Below are 19,376 nucleotides of genomic sequence, written 5' to 3'. Positions count from 1 at the left end.
CCCTGAACACACTGTGAAAAAGCCCGGTCTCGGGAGACAACACAGGGGTCGTAAACGTCAAACAGACACTAGGGGCACAGGCTGTGCACCAAAATACAACAAACCACGTTTGCAGCAGCTACTCTCAGATACAACTCGCGCTACTCAGTCAACTCTGCTCACCACCACCAATCAAGCAGCTATTGGATGGATTGCTGTGAATCGCCATGTGTACTTCGTCCACAGCAATCCCACCAATCAGTCCCAAAACGTCCCAGTCAGGGTGGGAAATGAACTTTTTTGCCCAATTTTACCAGCCACTTATATTTTTTACTAGCCACTTTTTCCGGAATTCAAATTTATAAAAGAGTGCATTAGCATATTTTGAATTGCTTCAATACATCATTTTTTATTATTATTGATACATATTTTATTAATTTAGGCAAATAAAAAATGATGTGGAAAAAAAGCCTGCGAGACCATGGTAAAATTGTTTGGTTATATTCTACAGTAATTGTAGGCCTACATGCTTAATGAACAAAAAAAATATTGACTCATCTCTCAGTAACATAGCATTAATCAGTCCTTCCAGGATTTCGAGGCCTTTTTTTGAGATTGTTGCGGCCCAAAATGCCTGATTTTTGCAGGAGCTTTTGTAAAAAGTTGCCATAAAAGTTGCGATGTCTTTTGTTGCAATGAAGTTGCGAGGGACAGTGAAAGTTGCTTTTTTTTGGGGAGAATAAAATGACTCTGGGCTGAGTTTTCCTAGTAACCTTACCAAAAAGGCTCAGGATGCTGCAAATGTTGGTATAATATGAAAATGGCTGGTGGATTTAAGATACAAAATTATTTATTGAATCAATCAAATTTTAACATTTCTGTCAGTGGCTTGTTGATCTTTACATTGTTAGTTTATTTCCTGGCCTGGGACACACATTCATACAGTTTGATAAAGGACTTTAACTTATTTATCATTGCACTTACAATAACGAGCGTAACGGTCCTCAATTTAGGTCATCGTGTGTGTGTGTGTGTGTGTGTGTGTGTGTGTGTGTGTGTGTGTTCAGTCGCGGGGGGAACTGAGCAGCAGAGAGCTGACCGGATTGAAGCAGCAGCTTTCAGCGACTGAAAAATCGTTACAGCGTACATTGATGTTAAAATGTATACAGGTTGGCAGGACGGTCTGAAATGTTTTTCGCTGTACGTTTTGTCAATGCGCCACTTGCTGGAAAAGTACTTTTTCTTTACTTCGCCCTCAACAGTTTGTACATTCAAAGCTACTGCTGACTCCGCGGTAGGCCTCTTAACGCCGGGGATATGTCGGCACATTTCTTTTAACTGATAATTTTCCTTTGGTCTGTACCTCAGCTCAGCTACACGGTGTCACGGACTAGCGCTGAAAACTACTCGACAAAAGTCTGGAGTTGACGGAAATATGCGTGGTCAAAGCCCCGGCTGTGAACGGTTTCATTTCGAGTTTTCAACTTCTTCACAATAAAAGTCCTCCGTTATTTTGGTATTTAAATGTTTTTATTATGAAGCAGCAAAATCCGGAAATGTTAGGCATTCATTAGCAGTAACGTAACGTGACTCCAGAGCCATAGAGATAGTAAAGTATTTCTCTATCACTCTGCGTGACTCCTATAAGCATTGTTTCTTAGCAACAGCATTCTTTGACAAAAGCTGTCCAATCCGTTTAAAGGAATGTTTTACATTCCACCGCCACTGTGGCTGGTATACAACGCAAAGTCACCCGCCACTTTGAAAAAGTACCCGCCATTGGCTGGTGGCGGGTGTTAATTTCCCACTCTGGTCCCAGTTAGAGAGGAAATGCTGTAAACATATTCTTTACAATCATTCCCAGATAGAACCCAGCAGGCCTGCCTTGTTGCACGATCCATATTTTTCTTAAAACTCGCCGTTTTCAGCGTGTAACGCTGCTCAGAGGTTCTCCGGTTGCTCGATGCAACCGGAGGTTAAAGTTAACTCAAAGAAAGCAGAAAATGAGGAACATCCGGTGGAACTTCTGGCGGCACAGGAACAATCCCGTAAATGAACGGTTGCCGATATAGACTAGTAAGCCGCTGACTTTTCCTCGAGCGCCACCATGAGGTTAAGATTTGTGGTTTTGTGCATCGCTTTGTTACTTCAAAGTGATGTCTTGATGTTGGGGGGTTTATTGAATAAGTGCTTCTCAAACATGCAAACACAACAGGTTGTCATTTCTCTGTGTTTCTCTGTCTCAGTTATACCTCACAAGATCGGCCGTATTATCGAGGGCAGCCCGACAGACCGTATAGGTCAGATGAAGGTGGGAGACCGTATCTCTGCCGTCAACGGCCTCTCCATCATGGAGCTGTCGCACAACGATATCGTCCAGCTCATCAAGGACGCCGGCAACGCTGTCACCCTCACCGTTGTGCCTGAAGATGGTAGGTTGGTAGCAGGGGCGATTCTAGGATCAGACCTTTTAGGGGGGCTCAGCCCCTAATGAGAATGTGACACGGATACAGTGCCTTGCAAAAGTGTTAAATTAAACCTGTTTCTTTGAACCTGTAATTGTTTGCCCTCTGTCACTAACAGACAAGTTCGCAAACTCTAAGTCTCTCAAACTCTCTAAGTCTCAGTCCCGTAAAGCTGATTTTCAGAATGAATATTTTAGGAGATAATGGGAATGTTGAAGCACTTTTGAAGTAAGCAAAGCAAGCAAGTACAGTTTATTTAAATATCACCTTTCACAGACACCAGTCACAAAGTGCTTCACAGTCAAAAAATACACCAAAAACCAAATAAAATCCAATGTGGTGTGTGTGTATATGTGTATGTATGTGTGTATATATATATATGTGTGTGTGTGTATATATATATATATATATATATATATATATATATATATATATATATATATATATATATATATATATATATATATATATATTTATTTATATTTATTACTGAGTTCTTTGAGACATTTAAATTAAAAACAAAAGCTATTCTTTTTAGTAAAAACAATAGATATAAAGTGTGAATCTAAAATAAAGGGGCATCTTACAGACAGCTATGTTATGATAACGATATTTTCACCCTGCATTGATAATATTGGATCATTGAATCGATATATCGATGTATCGATTAGGGGCGTTGAAATGAATCGTGGCATCGCGACGCAGACCTAGACGGTTCTGCATCGATGCAGTGACAGACCATAATAGATTATTATTGCCTACTGATGTTGCTTGTTGATTTTTTTTTTCCGGTCGCTGCCTTTTTTAGTTTTTTGCCTTTTGTCTGCTGTGTTCAGACTCCGTTACATTCAGGAAGGGTCCTTTTTTAAGAGCAGATACAATAAAAAGGCGAGTTCATATATGGTCCGTGTAACACTTATCAGTTCAATTTTCTAAGCACAAACGGACATTTGGAAAAACAGAAAAATGGGTTAAAATATCCAATTTTTCATTTCTTCCCGCCTTGACAAATTAAAAAATTGGATCTTTAACCTGTTTTTCCAATTTTCAGTTTTTTATTCAGAGGATCAGAAATGTAGAAAATTACAAAATTGCGTCTGGGCTCCAATTATTCAATACTGCAATGATATTCTCTCCCTCTTTCTGCCTAGCCCCGCCCCGCCCCCCCACTCGAGCACAGCAGCCAGACCTAAAGACAGAATGAGAATGGATGACGTGTTGGAAGTCGAATATACAAAAACATTCAACGTTCACCGAGAGGTGAAACGCTTGTCAATACACATACTTGAATCAAGATCGCCTAGTGTCTATATTTAAGGTGTCATCTTCCGCCCATACACAGGACCACTCGGAGGCGGAGTGGTAATCGGGAGAGTCGGGACTTTTCCCGGTGGGCCGGTAGTGTTTTCCGGTACTGCCCGGTCTGATACAAGTTATAGCCTACATTGCAAGTTCTTAGCAACACCATCCGCTGCCCGCGCTGGTCAAACTGTGCAGCCTCTGCTCAGCCCGTGCGGCGGGCCGCAACAGCCTCTTATTTCAATAATGTCTAATGGTGGAAAGCCAAAAAAGAAAAGGGAAAGGTGGCGCTGTGATGGTCAGACTCAAAAGAAAAAAAGGGATCGTGTTGCTGTGCTGTTCATTCATTCACCATCCGAACATTCATCTCCCCTCTTCTCAACAAGATTCGGAATTATATTCTCGTAATTATCCAGAGTCGACATGACTGCCTAAACACATCCAGACACACCCACGAGAATAGCTAACCAATCGTTGGTAACTAGGTGGAAAGAGGGAGAGAATATTATTGCAGTATTGAATAATTGGAGCCCAGACGCAATTTTGTAATTTTCTACATTTCTGATCCTCTGAATAAAAACAGAAAATAGGAAAAACAGGTTACATTTTTTATTTGTCGAGGCGGAAAAAAAAGAAAAATTGGATATTTGAACCCATTTTCTGTTTTTCCAAATGTCCGTTTGTGCTTAGAAAATTGAACTGATAAGTGTTACACGGACCATATATATCTGACTGCTTGAATTTGATGATGAAAACCATGTGTAGCAATATGTAATAATATTGAGGAGGTGACGCATCGGGATATCGATTTGAATCGTTGACAGGATAATCGAATCGTGAGACCAGTGAAGAGTCACAGCCCTAGGATCGATACACCCCTACTTTAAAGTAGTGAAAAGGAGGTTTTAGGATTGAGAATTTTGCTTTGTGGCGTCCATTGTCAGATCACAAGCTGCGTGTCATTCTAAACGGGTGTGTTGTGTGAATTGTGTTTTCCACAGACAGCGCTCCTCCATCTGGAACCAATTCAGCCAAGCAGAGCCCTTCGGCACAACACAGAGCTATGGGCCAACAGCCTCCCAGCTATCCAGACAGGTACACCAATACACACCAGGCCTGTAACAATTATTACACCGTGCATGCAGTTTCTTTGTTGAACCACAATGAATTGCTAACGTTAGCTAAGGTCTTAAGACGTATGACTGACTGGCGATCGTTGATTTTGTTTAGATATGCCAAATTGTAGAAGTGATTATTGGTCGGACTATATATTTTAAATTTTTTACAATTAATTGTACAGCAAAAATTTTAATTGTTAGAGCTCTAATATTACATGCTTGCCAGCATCCCTCTTCAACACAGAGTCCACTGGAGACAGTCTTAATACAGGTTCTTCCACTTAAAGGGGGACTATGCAGTTTCTTTAGCTTAATTTACCTTAACTGAACAGCTTCAGAGTCATTGGAATGGTTATATGACTTTTTTCGGGTTGAATGGTGGTCGTCTCGCTTCCCCCTAGCGCCTGTGAGTGGAAAAACCACCCTTGCAACTTTGGGCCGGCGAGCCACCGGCCTCAGCATCAGGAAGTGTCGCGCGATATCAGCTCTTGCGAATTGCTTCACGGCACTGCACACATACGCCCATTCAGGAACCGGCTAGCTATACGAACAAGGTAGCGATGGAGTTTTTCACACGTTATCGTTATGGCTGAGCCGGCTAAAAAGAAGCAGAAAGCTAGGAAAGCATTGTCGGAGGAACAGAGAAAGAGGAAACGGCAGACTGACCGAGCAAGGACTCAGACACAAGTAAACATAAGAGTTGCCAAATATCTATTCCGAAGCTGGAGGGGTAGCTCTATAGAGAAACCTGCGAGCAAAAAGAGAGAAAACGGCAAAGAAATGGCCAAAACTACTTTGCGCCTCTTTAAATAAAAAAGTTTCCATAAATTGGCCCCGATCCTGTCAAAGCAAGGCTCTGGGGGTTTGTGCTTCAATGTGGCCCATTAGCATCTCTTGTGGCCCGCATTCTCCTCGTTAACCAGAAAGACAGAAAATCCCCTTCACGGTCACCGTTTGGATGGCGAAGCAAAGAAAAAGAGACAGATTAATGGGGGAGTCTCGCTTCCTCTTTGATGTTTCTTTTTCAACAGGATTACCTGTGTCGGGAAGTTTTTAATCCATTGCTGCGGCAGCAATTCTCTACACCATGATTTCTCGCCCTCAGCTGCTCTGTTTTGCCTGCCTATGAGCCCGTGTTCCCCTTCTCCTCATTTAGCCCTCTGTCCAGGGTGCAATTTATGGGGAAAAAAAGCAGAGGAGGGGATGTTTTTTGATCATGCACAACAAAACAAAATATGCAATAATTAAATCCCAAAATAGCAACGTGGATTTCGGTGCCTTATTTAGGTGCCACTTAAATGCCTGCGCTTCTCTCTGATGCTCCAAAAACGGACGTTAGAGGGAACTGAAACATCGCCGCACGGGACGCTAGTCAACACTACACTTAGCAGCAGCTAACGTTAACCTACTGTTAGCTAGCAGCTGGAGTAAACACGGTTAAAATGCTGACAGCTAAACGGTGTAAAGTATGACTGTATTTCACTGTAGAGGATTGTAACACCAGACTGAAGCTGCCGCTGTCTGAAAAACACAGCGATGCCTCGCCAGCCTCGTGGTGCATTTTTTTTTAATATATATCTATATCTTTCGGTTCAGGCACCGTTTTAAGTATCGTATCATGTTGATAAGAGCATTAAAATGAGAAAACATAATGGGACAAAAAGAAATCAAGGGACATTTAGAATACAGAAAAATGTGCGATTAATTGCGAGTTAACTATGACATTAATGCGATTTTTAAATATTTTAATCGTTTGACAGCGCTACTTTAAACCAGTCACAATCATCATGGGCGGTGCTGAGCACCGGACGGAGCCGCTGTAAAATAGTCATGTGAGAGAAAACTCAGATTTACCCTGCAGAGATCTGAGGAGCAGTTAACCAGAGTTTAAAATTCCAACACAAAGAAAGCGGAAGGAAACAGACATACATGCATCTGGCGGAATTTCCGGCGGCACCGGTGCAATCCCGGAAGTGGAATGTCGTGGATATAGACTATCGCAATATTAACCGGCGCAATAAACGCATCACGAAAGGCTGCGACGTATCGCGAAAGACATTCCGAGATTTATCAGTAGAAAAACTGCACTTCAAAATGTAATTGTCATTCCTAATGGTGCCTTTTTTATATTCACATCAATATTCAATTTGTTCAACAAAAGAATGTTGGCGATGATTTCCTTTTTCATTTGTTTTAAATTCAACAAGCAATTAGTTGTAGCAGAATACTGAAAGCAGCAGAAATGCAGAACTGAGTACACTTTAATGTCTTTATTATATCTAACATATTATTTATCGCCAGTAATATTGTTCAATATTCAACAACGTTATCGCATGTCACACATAGTTTCCTCATATCGTGCAGCCCTACTCAAAATGGAATAGCACAACGTGGTGTCAACATAAAATGCTCCCTCCCTCGTCTGCGTCTAATCTCCAACACATGCCTTGGGTCAGCCCAGGCTACATATGAGCTGAGACTGCATTAAGTGTGTAAACACTTCTCCACGCCAGAGCCGCTAAGAAGGCCTAGACTCTTTAGATTAGGGTGTGAGCACAGTAAAGTTCCCCGCTGAGGCATTGTAATGAGCTCTGCGAAGCGTTAAAGTATGCCCCCGTTATCTGCCACTGAACTTCATAAGCAACACGGCTCTGTGAAGGATTTAGGTCTGCACTGTAATATGAAACCAAACAGGAAGAGGCTCACGCTGCTGTAATGAAGGGTCGGCAGTGTCCGGTAGTGCATCCTACTGGACACTAGGGCTGCTAAATATTCTCCACTATACTATACTCCACTACATTCATCTGACAGCTTTAGTTACTTTACACATTTAGATTTTTGCACACAAAACACACGTAGTTTATATAATACAATGTTTTATTATAAATCAAACTGCCGAACAATATAACGGCCCACAAGTCCAGCTGACATGATTCGCTGATTAAACACTTAGTTGATTGACAGAACTGGTTTGGATCGTTTCCAGTTTCTAAAATGTGAGGACTTTTCTGCATCGAGTACTTTTAATACTTGAAGAACATTTTCCTGATGATACTAACATACTTTTACTTAAGTAACATTTTCAGTGCAGGACCTTTACTCGTAACAGAGTCATTTACAGTGTCGTAGTAGTTCTTTTAAGGATCTGAATACTTCTTCCACCACTGTTAATTGCACAGACTTACTCTACTCTCGTCACAATAGGGAGCATCTATAACTTGCATGTGCTTTAGCTCACATGCAGACATGCATTATTGCCAACAGGAGACAATAAGATTATGATTATAAGACACTGAGTGCATACATTTTTATGTATTGTTTCCCCACAGCAGATAATCCTTCACCTTGAGACAGGTCACAGATCTTGGATCAGTATTGTGAGCGCCTGAATATATTGATGTACACACATACAGTATACAAGTGTTGTATGTATTCATCATCAACCTGTATTTAGTTCTCTAGGTACTATTGTGGGCAAGCGGCCGAGATTACACAATATAAAAACACAATACAATTTAGAACACACTACACCAGCAGTGCAAAAAGTGTCAAATACAATGACTGGAATAGAAACAAGGACATGCAAGTCACTAAAACAACTATGTAAAAAATAAAGGACCTAAATTAAATAAATAATAAAAGAATCTAGATCAAATCAAGGACATTTAAATTACAAAAAAACAATTACAACTATTAGATCATTTTGAAATCGTTCTTTCTTTTTTATCGTTTCTCCACACTTGTACGTCTATTTTATATGCTAGTTATGGTATCTCAAGACGAGATACTGTGCCATATTGTCATAAAACACAAACGAAACGTATAGATAAAGAAGTAGAACACGGGTAAATATATTTCATAGCAACAGCATGTTGGTCACATTATTGTGTGTGTGTGTGTGTGTGTTAGGAATGGTGACACTGAGATGAGGAACTCTTTCCCACCAAGAGAGATGGGAACACTCATCACGTCAGGCTCTAAGCAGGTAAGACCACAGCCTAAATTATTAAGTGCTACTCAATTTTACAGTTTATTAATGTTTGTAATTGACTCATTCTGCTCTGGTGCCAATTGATCTCAATAAAGCGTTAATGTGAAGGCTGTCCTTTTTAGGTCACTGGACTAAAATGCATATGAACCGGGGATTTTCCAGGTTTGACTACAGCCTGGAACCGATGTTGTAGCATGTAGGGCTGGGTATCCAATGCAATACTTTTTAGGCACCGACCAAATTGCCTCTAAAGTATCGAGTATCGAAAAATGTCTCGTCATTCAATACCCAATTTCAGTTACTAAGGAGTAAATCTCATCAGCGTCAGTGAGCCGGTAAGATCTAATATGGGGGTGGCGCCTATTAGGGGATCAAGCAGAATTGTTAGAAGTTTCAAAATATGATTTTGCAGTAATAAAGGTTGGGGTTGTAACGGCCATCTGAGTGATCCTACGAGTGTGGAACTCCTCTTCCCCCCCCCCGGAATGGCTGGAACTTATGTCAGACATAGTATCATATGAACACATGCTGACCAGAATTAATAATGAAAATGAAGGATTTAAGTGGTCATGTGATCTTTTTTTGCCTATGGTATTGCTGGTATATTGTGTATTGTACCACTGTGGTTGCTGGATTCATTTAATTAGTTTTATTTTTTTACTATTATTACTTATTTTGATTCCGAGTGTATGTATGGCACTTTATACATATTATTGTACCACAACAATGCTGTCAGTTCTGTTCTGATTGATTGACACACGAATTAAAGTAAAAACTTGAATTACAAAAATAAATATGGGGGTGGCAGTAGCTCAGTCTGTAGGGAGTCGGGTTGGGAACCGGAGGGTCGCCAGTTCAAGTTCACAAACGGACCAAAGTATGGTGGTGGACTGGTAGCTGGAGAGGTGCTAGTTCACCTCCTGGGTTCACCCCCAACTGCTGGGAGCTCCTGTCCATCGACAGCTGCAAGCCCCCTCACTTTTGACATCTCTCCATTTGTGCATGTATAGGACCTGAGCATGTGTGTGTATTTCAGACCTGTTTGTAGTGTGTATTCTAACAGAGTGAAAAATATTGTAATTTCCCTTGTGGGATTAATAAAGTATAAATTATTATAATGTTTGTGATTGGCTGTCTTGTGTTACACCAGTGTTTCCTCTATGTTGATTTTTTTTTTTTTTTAGTGGCGGCCCGCCATGGCAAAATTTCTGCCGCCACGGTATCAGAAATAGGGCAGACGCACAATGTAGTTGCGGTTGCCTTTTTAAATTAGCCTGCCGACATAATGCAGCCCCCGTTGGCTGCCGCTCACATTGCAATTTAACAACAAGTAGAACTATTCAGAGGTTATTGGGACCCGTCCATTTTAACTCCACATACTGCTGTGTTGATGTAGTTTATTGTCACAACGGTCGCTTTCTTCCGAGTCGACTATTAAACGAACCGCTCCACCAAAAACGTCACCGCGGTGGGTCCGTTCTAATTGGACAACAGGTTGTTGTTTGGACAGACTGCTAAAAAAAAAAAAAATCCTAAAGGAAACCCTGTACACGTCGTAGAGACACGCAGGAAACACTCTACGTTACGCACAGGGCTCACATAGTAGGAGCTGAAAAAAAAATGAAAAGATACTGTGCAGTAATGTTGTAATTTCTTTTTGTTTTTATAAAATTGGTATCGAAAAAGAATCTTTTAAGAACCGGTATCAAAGTCACGGTATTGGTATCGCTGCTGGTACCGAACATTTAACAGCCTTAGTGGTTATGGAATTTTTTTTTTTTTTTTTTTTTTTGTGCCTGTCAAGAAGTGCAACAGTCCCAAAAGCTACCGTTGTTGTCTGTGAACTACAGGGCTGTTTGGTGGTGGAGCTGGACCGCAGCCAGCGGGGCTTCGGCTTCAGTCTGAGAGGAGGGAAAGAGTACAACATGGGCCTGTTCATCCTGCGACTGGCCGAGGACGGACCGGCTCTTAAAGACGGCAGGATACACGTGAGTTTTTAGTAAACTGGGTAATACTACTTTGCATTAATGCGTTGCATTAAATGAAATTGATAGGTCTTACTCTGGGGGTTTCAATGTGTGACACTGTGGGCCGCCGTCAGACAAAATTAAGACAACTGCGCCCTAAGTTAAAAGGTTTGGAATTTTTCCCTCCAATTGTTAATATTAGGGCTGTCAAAATGATCGTGTTTTATAACGGCCACTAATTTTTCAAACGGGCGACACGCAGGTTCTGTGATTTCGCTCCGTAGTTTGGGAAATCAGGAGGCTGCAGCAGTAACGTTGTGGACGGTGCTGCCAACGTGGCGACTCTCTCTCTAGATTTAACGACTTTTCAGACCTTCTTAGCGACTTTTAAATATATTCAAATTTATTTCTGGTTTATTCCCATGCATGAAGTCCACAGATCCTCGGTTAAACACTAACCAGCGGAGATGAGACAGCGGAACGAGAGCAGGTCTTGTGTGTCTTATAGTACATCCATGAACGGGAGTGGATGGTTGGCAGGAACAAAGCTCCTTGAGCAGAAATAAATGAAAGTTTCTTTTGAATGGCAAGTTGAGTTCCAAAGCCCTTCCAGACGGTTCTCTCCACAAGAATGAAGTTATTTACATGTACTGTCTATCAATTGAGTTACCACCGGAGTAGTCGAATACCACTAACAAATTTTAAATATCCCTTTTTTAAAGTACATCTAGAACGGATACAAATGTGTGATTAATTTGTGTCTAGTTTGTGTGTAATCACAAGTTAACTAGGACACTAAACACTTAATAATTGTCATTGATTGACAGCCCTTATATAATATATACATTAAAATTGATACGGAAGAAAACTTAAAAACGTGATGATTCGGGACGCTCTGGTCGCTCACCTGGTTGAGCGTGCGCCCCATGTACAGTTCCAAGGCCCAGTCCTTTCTGCAGTGGCCGTAGGTTGGAATCCAACCCACATGCATGTCATCCCCGTCTCTCCCTCTATCCCCCTTTCCTGTCTCCAGCTGTCCTCTAAAGGCTAGAAAAAATCTTTAAAAAAAATAAAAAATCTCATGTAGGTTCTAGAATATTGAGGATCTTTTTTTTTTTTTTTTTTATTGACGTCAGGAAAATGATATCCTTAGGACGTCTAAGTCACACTGAAAATAAGTGTCCATGTGTTCAGATTGTGACATTGAAATGGAGTCTGATTTTCAGACACAAACTGCAGCAATCGGGCGATAAGGGTTTTAAAGTACCTTAACTGTCTCCATCAGCTGTGTGTCACAGAATCGGCTAAACCACAACAACGTATTTCCTGTTGTTCTGAGAACACCGGCGTGCACCCGTCCCTCTCCCTCATTTAGTATTTCTACCTCACGTCCCTCCCACTGTCCCACCTGATCGTTTCCAGTTTCTAAAATGTGAGGAATTTTCTGCATTGAGTACTTTTTACTTGTAATACTTTTAAGTACATTTTCCTGATGATACTTGCATACATACTTTTACTAAAGTAAAAAAATTTTTAACCCTTGTGTTGTCTTCCCGTTGACCATGCAACGTTTTGTTTTTCTGGGTCTAAAATTTAAACTATTTGGTCGTCTTTTTCGACACTTTTGTCGCTTTTCCCAAAGTTTCTGACGTTTTTTTTTTTCTCACTTTTTTCCCCCAATTTTTTTGGTCACCTTTTTCAACGTTATTTCATTTATTTATTTTCAAATGCTATACAATTGAATAAAACGCCCAAATTCAATGAAAGTAATGAACTGATCATTATTTTTTACTTGTGAAGCGCGTTGTATGGAACCATATACGTTATACATTTTTTGGTTGAAAGAATCCTAAATTTCTGACTGTTGAAAATGGACAACAGGAGGGTTAATGCCAGACTTTTACAAGGTATTTTTTATGGTGTGGGGTTAAGTACTTTTACTAAAGTAAAGGATCTGAATGCTTTTTTCCACCACCGCAGGTTGGCGATCAGATAGTGGAGATCAACGGCGAGGCCACCCAGGGCATCACACACACTCGTGCAATTGAACTGATCCAAGCAGGAGGCAGTAAAGTTCACCTGCTGCTTCGACCCGGCCAGGGCTTGGTCCCGGATCACAGTGAGTGACTGCTGTCAGCCGCGTGCATGTACAGTATACACGTTGTTAGCACTGCATTTAGATCTACACTTAGTAGCATATTTACCCTACATGTTTAGAAGCTTTTGTATGGATATGCGTGATAGCAGCAAGGCACTGAGTTTTTTTTTATTTATTTTTTTATTCTCATGCATGTGTTGCGAGCTTCTCTCTTCTTGACTTCTCTCTCCTGTCGTTCGCACTACTTCTATCTGGATCTACCTCTCGTACTCTTTATCTGCTCCTGTTTTCTGCATTGGCACGGCTGTCTATTTCCACCTATTTATCTTTTCCTCCTATAGGTCTGAACTCTTCTTCCACCCTGTGCTTCTACATGAAACCAGAGCATCAATAAAGGCCTCACTGCTTTTCTCGGTCTGTCCCTAATTACCTTGGTAAACCTTGTACTCCTTGTACTTTTGCCTTTGACCTCTCCTTTCAAAGTGATTCATCTTATCAGAGTCAAAGGGTATCATCGTTTTTGTTTGTTCTTTTTCCAACCTGGACCTTATTTTCCTATGTTTTTGTGTGTAAGTGGCCGATGTGAACAACAATCTTTTAAATTGGTCCTGTAGTGAGCGAGAACGCTGTGACCCGGCAGCCGTGAACCGGGCTGCAATGTAACCCTACGGGGCGATTTCGTCACCTAAACTTTTGCCACTGACAGGCTCAGGTTGTTATTCTAAGTGTCTGACAACATTATGAAAAAAGGATCCCTACAGAGAGACTTTTTTTAAAGAGTAAGATCGTCTTCATATAACCAGAAACAGCTCAGAGATCGCTATTGTTAAACCCAACAGACTCCATTTAAATAATCAATACTTTAGCGTGTATAGTGCCAGTATAGTCCCACATGTAAATGGGTGCATCAAGGGTTTATTGAAAAACTAAACCAGATCGGTGATTGTTGAAATAGTGGGAAGACAAACCAAAACGACTTTTCATAGTTTTATTTTGTTTGTGTCGACTTTGAATGAAGTGTATTTTACGATGACGAAATTACTGTTTATTTACATGGAGTCTGGTGGGTTTGGGGATGTTTTTATGTTTCAAAAACAGCCTGGTCTCACAGAATTTCGTGAAATGATCACAAACAGCGCATTACGTGGTGGTGGCACGGAATGTTTGAAAATTCAGTGTGGCCACCATGGAAAACAATGCCAATGTAAAGTCAATGAGAAGATGACGTAGCATTAGGAGCGACTACGGTAGCGAGTAGTATGAAAATGGGTTGGAAAAAGGTTGGTTGGGGTGGTGGATGGGTCAAACAACACAGGACTTTCACCCAGGAGACCGGGGATCGTGTCCCGCATGTCACGTTTCCTAAACCCAACCGTAACCGTCCCGTTCTTTTCCTAAACCCAACCGTAACCGTCCCGTTCTTTTCCTAAACCCAACCGTAACCGTCCCGTTCTTTTCCTAAACCCAACCGTCCCATTGTTGTCCCGCATGTCATGGAAACGTAAGCCCACCCACGACCTTTTCCTTAAGTTAAGGGGCCGTGTTCATTTCACAGAATTCTGTGAGATCACGTTGTTCAGAAAAGGATCTTACTCTTTGACAGAAAGGTCTATCTCTGTAAGGATCCATTCCATGATGTTGTGAGACACTTTTAACAATAATCTGAGCCTGTCAGCGGCAATACAAGCACTTTTTGGGGACATAAATTGAAGGTGCGCAATTGCCCAATAACTTGCATTGTAGCTTGTTTTGCTGACTGCCGACTGCAGCGGTCTTGCTTAGTACTGGACCAATTTCAAAGATTGTTGTTCCCATCAGTCACTAAGACACAAAAACACGGGAATATAGGGTCCGGGTTGAAAGAAAAAAAAAAAAACGAAGTTACTCTGTAGGTGTTGTTCTCTGTCCCTTCCTTCATCCCCATGATCAATCTGAAAACAAAAGCTCAGTTAGCAGAGTTCTTCTTCAGCCGGCTGAACCAAAGCAGTGAGTCCTCGAGGAATGAACAGACCTGCAGGAGCGCTGGGAGGCTTCAGAGCTCTGCAAGTTATTTTTTTGTTTTAAGGGTATTGCGAAAGACCTGGGATGCCACTGAACACACACCTCATCCTGAATGAAGATGGAGACCTGGAGAATAATCCTTAACTCGATATCGATCAGTGAGTGACGAGCGGTAAAAGGATCTGTGTGCATTCACTGGCATCAACCTTTGAATCCAAAAGACCACGTTAGAATGAATTTCTATGAGTTATCGCTCCTAGAAATCCAAAAGCTCATTTCAGCCCCACTTTAAGTTCATCACTCTTCTTTTTCTCTCTCTGGTTTTCTGCTGCATATATCTGCTCTCAATCACAGCTGTGCATTTCTTATCAGCAAGGGGGGATTGAAACGTCAGTGCTGGGGGAACGCTAGCACCTTTTCCATTGACGGCTATGTCGCCGCCTGATGCATATCTCAAACAAGGCAAATATTTCGAGCGATATCACAGAGGGTTATTACAGAAAGCGAGCGGGGCGGACATCTTTTTTCACAATATGAGGATATTGTGCTTCTGTTGCATGACATGTTTAATCATACATTTTTTGTATTGAATGTGTGAAATAATATTTTAGCTCATGCAGACAGTGGTGGGAGAAGTATTCACATCCTTTACTTAGGTAAAGGTACTAATACCACACTGTAAAAACACTCTTACTGTTACAAGTAAAGGTCCTGCATTTAAAAAATTTTACTTAAGTAAAAGTATGCAAGTATCATCAGGGAAATGTACTTGAAGTAATTAAAGTAAAAGTACTCAGTGCAGAAAAATCCCATTTTAGAAACTGGAAACGATCCAAACGGTTCTGTTAATCAACTAAGTGTTTAATGGTCTAATCACTTCAGCTGGACTTGTAGGGCGTTATATTGTTGGGTAGTTTAATTTATAATAAAACATTGTATTTTATAAACTACATGTGTTTTGTGTGCAACAATCTAAATCTGTAAAGTAACTAAAGCTGTCAGATTAATGTAGTGGAGTAAAAAGTAGAATATTTCTCTCTGAGATGTAGCAGAGTAGAAGTAGAACGTGGCATGAAAAGACTCAGAATTGTACCTAAGTACAGTATTTGAGTAAATGTACCTAGTTACATTCCACCGCGGGATGCAGACACCTAGAGTACATGCATTGTTGCTCAGCTCAAACGTTTTCTTACTTCCCATTACTTGTTTCTCAGGTTCCAAGGACAAAGTAACCATTCCAACCTCAAGCTTTCCCAGACTCTCTGTATCCGACGGGCAGTCGGCTCCAGCCTCTCCATCCTCTGTCTCCCTCTCGGCCTCGGAACTGTCCCCATCTTCGCCCAAAACGGCCGCCCCTGAGGAGTTCTCCGGGGGGGATCCCAGGGCGCCGGGGTCCCCTGGCGCCGGGCAGGAGCACGCCAGGCAGGCTAACAGATCGAGAGGACAACAGCTCTCTCACCAGAACCATAAGCGCACCACCAGCCCCAGCACCCACACCGGAAAAACAAGCAGGAGTGACTCCAAGCCCTCTAGTCCCATGCGAGCCTCTGACGGCAGGGCAGAACGCCAGGACCGCTCTCAGAGCCCCAGGAAAACCGAGCAAGGCCACAGCGGATCCGTGGAGGATACGGGGAAAGACAGAAAAGCCCAAGGGCAGCATAGAGACCACCGCTCCTCTAGCCCCAGGAAGAGCTCCAAGAGGGAGCCGGACCCCGCTGTGCCTCTGAAGAACCTGGAGGAGCCCCAGAGTCCCCGGCGTCCAGCTGGCCAACAACCCAGCGCTGCCTCTGGAGAGGGCAAAGACCGGAGGTACAAGGAGGAGGATGCGGCCTACTGGCAGGAGAGGGGGGCCACAGAGAGCGGAGACAAAAGCTCGGGGACTGGTGAACGCAAGAAGAGCAAAAGGGCCGAGCAAGAGGCAGCGGCACAGAAATCCCACTCCCAGACTCACAGGGAGAGGGCTGGTTCAGACGCCGATAGTGGCACCCTAAGCCGGAGGAGCAGAAGGGAGAAGGGGGATAAGGAACGTCAGGAAAGCAAGTACCACGGGCCACCTGAAGAAGTGAACAGAAAGGATCCCAGAGGTTCGAGCAGTAGCATCCAGGACCCCAGCTGCAACGGGACCGCCACCAGCAAGAAGGCTCCCATCACCCCCGGTCCGTGGAAGGTTCCCAGTTCTGCAAAGATCCAGTCCCAGGCGGATATCGATATCTGATATCCTCCCAGGACTCTCTGCGAACATTAAGAAAAAAGCTGAGCCACTAAAAGATGTACTTTTCAGGATGGAAGGATTTTTATTTTTTATTTTATAGCAATCACGGACAAAGCAGATCACTGTGTAACCAGCAACATGGCTTCTCATGATTATTTTTTTTCTTTTTCCTTTATTTTTTCACCCAAGTTTGCCTCGGTCAGTTTACATCCAGCTGCTGACAGTACATGCTCGTACCGACGGGAGCGTTTGTACTGTGCGAAGACGTGCTTGTAACAGGTTGGTTCTGAGGGAGATTTTTATTTTTTTGGGATGCTACACTGAAGTCTTTTTTGTGCCAATCAGAGACTCCGGTTATAAAGAAGCTGCTCCGTATTGCACTCACTGTGAGACCGTTTGTGGGTAATGAGACGTACTGCTCTCCCTGTCTAGCCGCCTCGATGAAGGATCCTGCTTTGATTTTTTATTTTTATTTTTTTTTTTGTCACTTTGAAGTTTGGAGACAGTCACTCGGCTTTTCTTCCGGGCGAGATTGATTCACCGTTGCTGTCACTAGAAAGCGAGGCTGCTGAGTTTCTCTTAAAAATCATCTGCAAAAGGGTGAAAGTATCTTCTACTGACTTTTTTTTTTTTTTTTTCTTCTTCCCCCCCGAGAGCCAGACTAGAATCGTGAAGTGTATGGGTGACTGTATTCATGCACATTAAACAACTCTCTGATCCCGTAAGCTTATCAGAGGGTAGACAGACTACACCGGAGCTTTATATGCATCAATCAGCAGACCAGATACTTGTGGTTATAGTTCTAATGTTTGTTACATGTGTGTTGATATTAAAAAAAAAAAAAAAAAAGCATAATGTAATTTATTGAAATTATATGTGAGCAAAAACTGTTAGTACACATATCCATGTTGAGTCATTTCATTTTCGATGTGGACTTAATGCTGGAAATAGAATGCATAGATAAGCATTATCACCTAAAACAGTAACACTGAAATCTATACGTTCTGTTTCTAAGATGTCGTGGTCTGTGAACGGTCACACAAGCCTGATTTCATGATGTGGTCTACTGTTAGCAGCTCTGTGTTTTAGATCCTATGCCTATGTGTATGTATACAAGCTGACTGGTAGGCCTGTGTCTTTTTTTTTTTAAGATAACGCATATGTAGCAGCAACTATACTTAATCCGAAACATATATCGTTTAACAAAGTGACTACGCATATATTGACACATACTTTAGACGAGTAACAAAGAGCGTGATTGTAAGAAGTGAGACCTCTGCCTTCAACTTCCAATGAAAACTTTGAGATTTTTATTATCACAAATGTAGGCACAAAAAAAACATATCCCCTTTTCCCCCTCATTCTAACCTCTCAAATCTATTTTTGATCCATTTGTTTTATTTAGTACATAACCCATAATGTGAGAAAAATATTTGTTTCATTTGTTCGTCATTAACAACATCATGGCTGTTTTTTGTTTGTTTTTTTCATTATAAATAAAGCCAGACTCCCTAAGAATGCAGTTATATTTTCCACACAATGAGGGAAAGTCATCACAATATGCTTCCCTTTAATGGTTGCACACAGTGCATAATGTGAAAATGGCTTGACTGCTTCTTTAGGAGTCCTATTTAAAATTGCTCTATAAAGATTATCAAATTTAATCAAACAGGTCCTAAATGGAGAAAAAAAAAGTTTTTTATATATATATATATAGCAGTATATATATATATGGATCACAAAATTTAGTGTTGTTTAAATGTTGCTACTGTGTGGAGTACAGAGACATCTAGTGGTTCATAAAGTGCTATTCACCAACTAGTCATTGTTTGCTCGATGGTGTTTTAAGCCCCCAACGTCTCCTTCCAGGCAGCGCTGCGACCGTTGACTTCAAGGCACCTAACCCTGAACCGTAGCCTTATCGGCCTGTTTTAAGGATGTACAGAAGAAACCCATGCATTGGTCTGTGAAACCACTTACTAATTTATTGTCCACTTTGTTGTTTATATGATGGGCTACTGTATAATTTACTGTTCATTCCATTACCGTGTATGATACCGTGGCCTTGCATCGCTCCAACATATATATACATATATATATATATTAAAAAGTCTTTTAGTTTTGACATCATGGTAGTTGTAAATGTTTATAAATTGTACAGCACCTGTATAAATATTTGCCTTCATGCAGAAAAAAAAAAAAAAAACCCTCTGTAAATCGTTTCATTATTTTTTTAAGGGAGCTGA

The 19,376-nt window shown here is 41.5% G+C and overlaps 1 protein-coding gene across 3 annotated transcripts in view; it reads left to right on the top strand.

Annotated features, from left to right (window-relative positions):
- magi3a (membrane associated guanylate kinase, WW and PDZ domain containing 3a) overlaps window positions 1–18,296 on the top strand; it is a 183,422-nt gene extending 165,126 nt beyond the window's left edge. For 2 of the 3 annotated variants that reach the window (XM_078255739.1, XM_078255738.1), the window contains exons 16-21: window positions 2,226–2,411; window positions 4,745–4,838; window positions 8,771–8,846; window positions 10,703–10,840; window positions 12,800–12,938; window positions 16,133–18,296. In XM_078255739.1, the coding sequence (XP_078111865.1) occupies window positions 2,226–2,411; window positions 4,745–4,838; window positions 8,771–8,846; window positions 10,703–10,840; window positions 12,800–12,938; window positions 16,133–17,133 (1,634 nt within the window). In that variant the 3' untranslated portion in view covers window positions 17,134–18,296. Of the gene's footprint in view, window positions 1–2,225; window positions 2,412–4,744; window positions 4,839–8,770; window positions 8,847–8,974; window positions 10,597–10,702; window positions 10,841–12,799; window positions 12,939–16,132 lie in introns of those variants that run through there. The other variant, XM_078255740.1, reaches the window with a different exon arrangement.
- Window positions 18,297–19,376: the final 1,080 nt, after the last annotated feature.

The sequence above is a fragment of the Sander vitreus genome, chromosome 7 (assembly GCF_031162955.1).
Source record: "Sander vitreus isolate 19-12246 chromosome 7, sanVit1, whole genome shotgun sequence".
Taxonomy (NCBI): Eukaryota; Metazoa; Chordata; class Actinopteri; order Perciformes; family Percidae; genus Sander; species Sander vitreus.
Note: the sequence above shows the minus strand (reverse complement) of the source record. Positions and strands in the feature narration are given on the sequence as shown.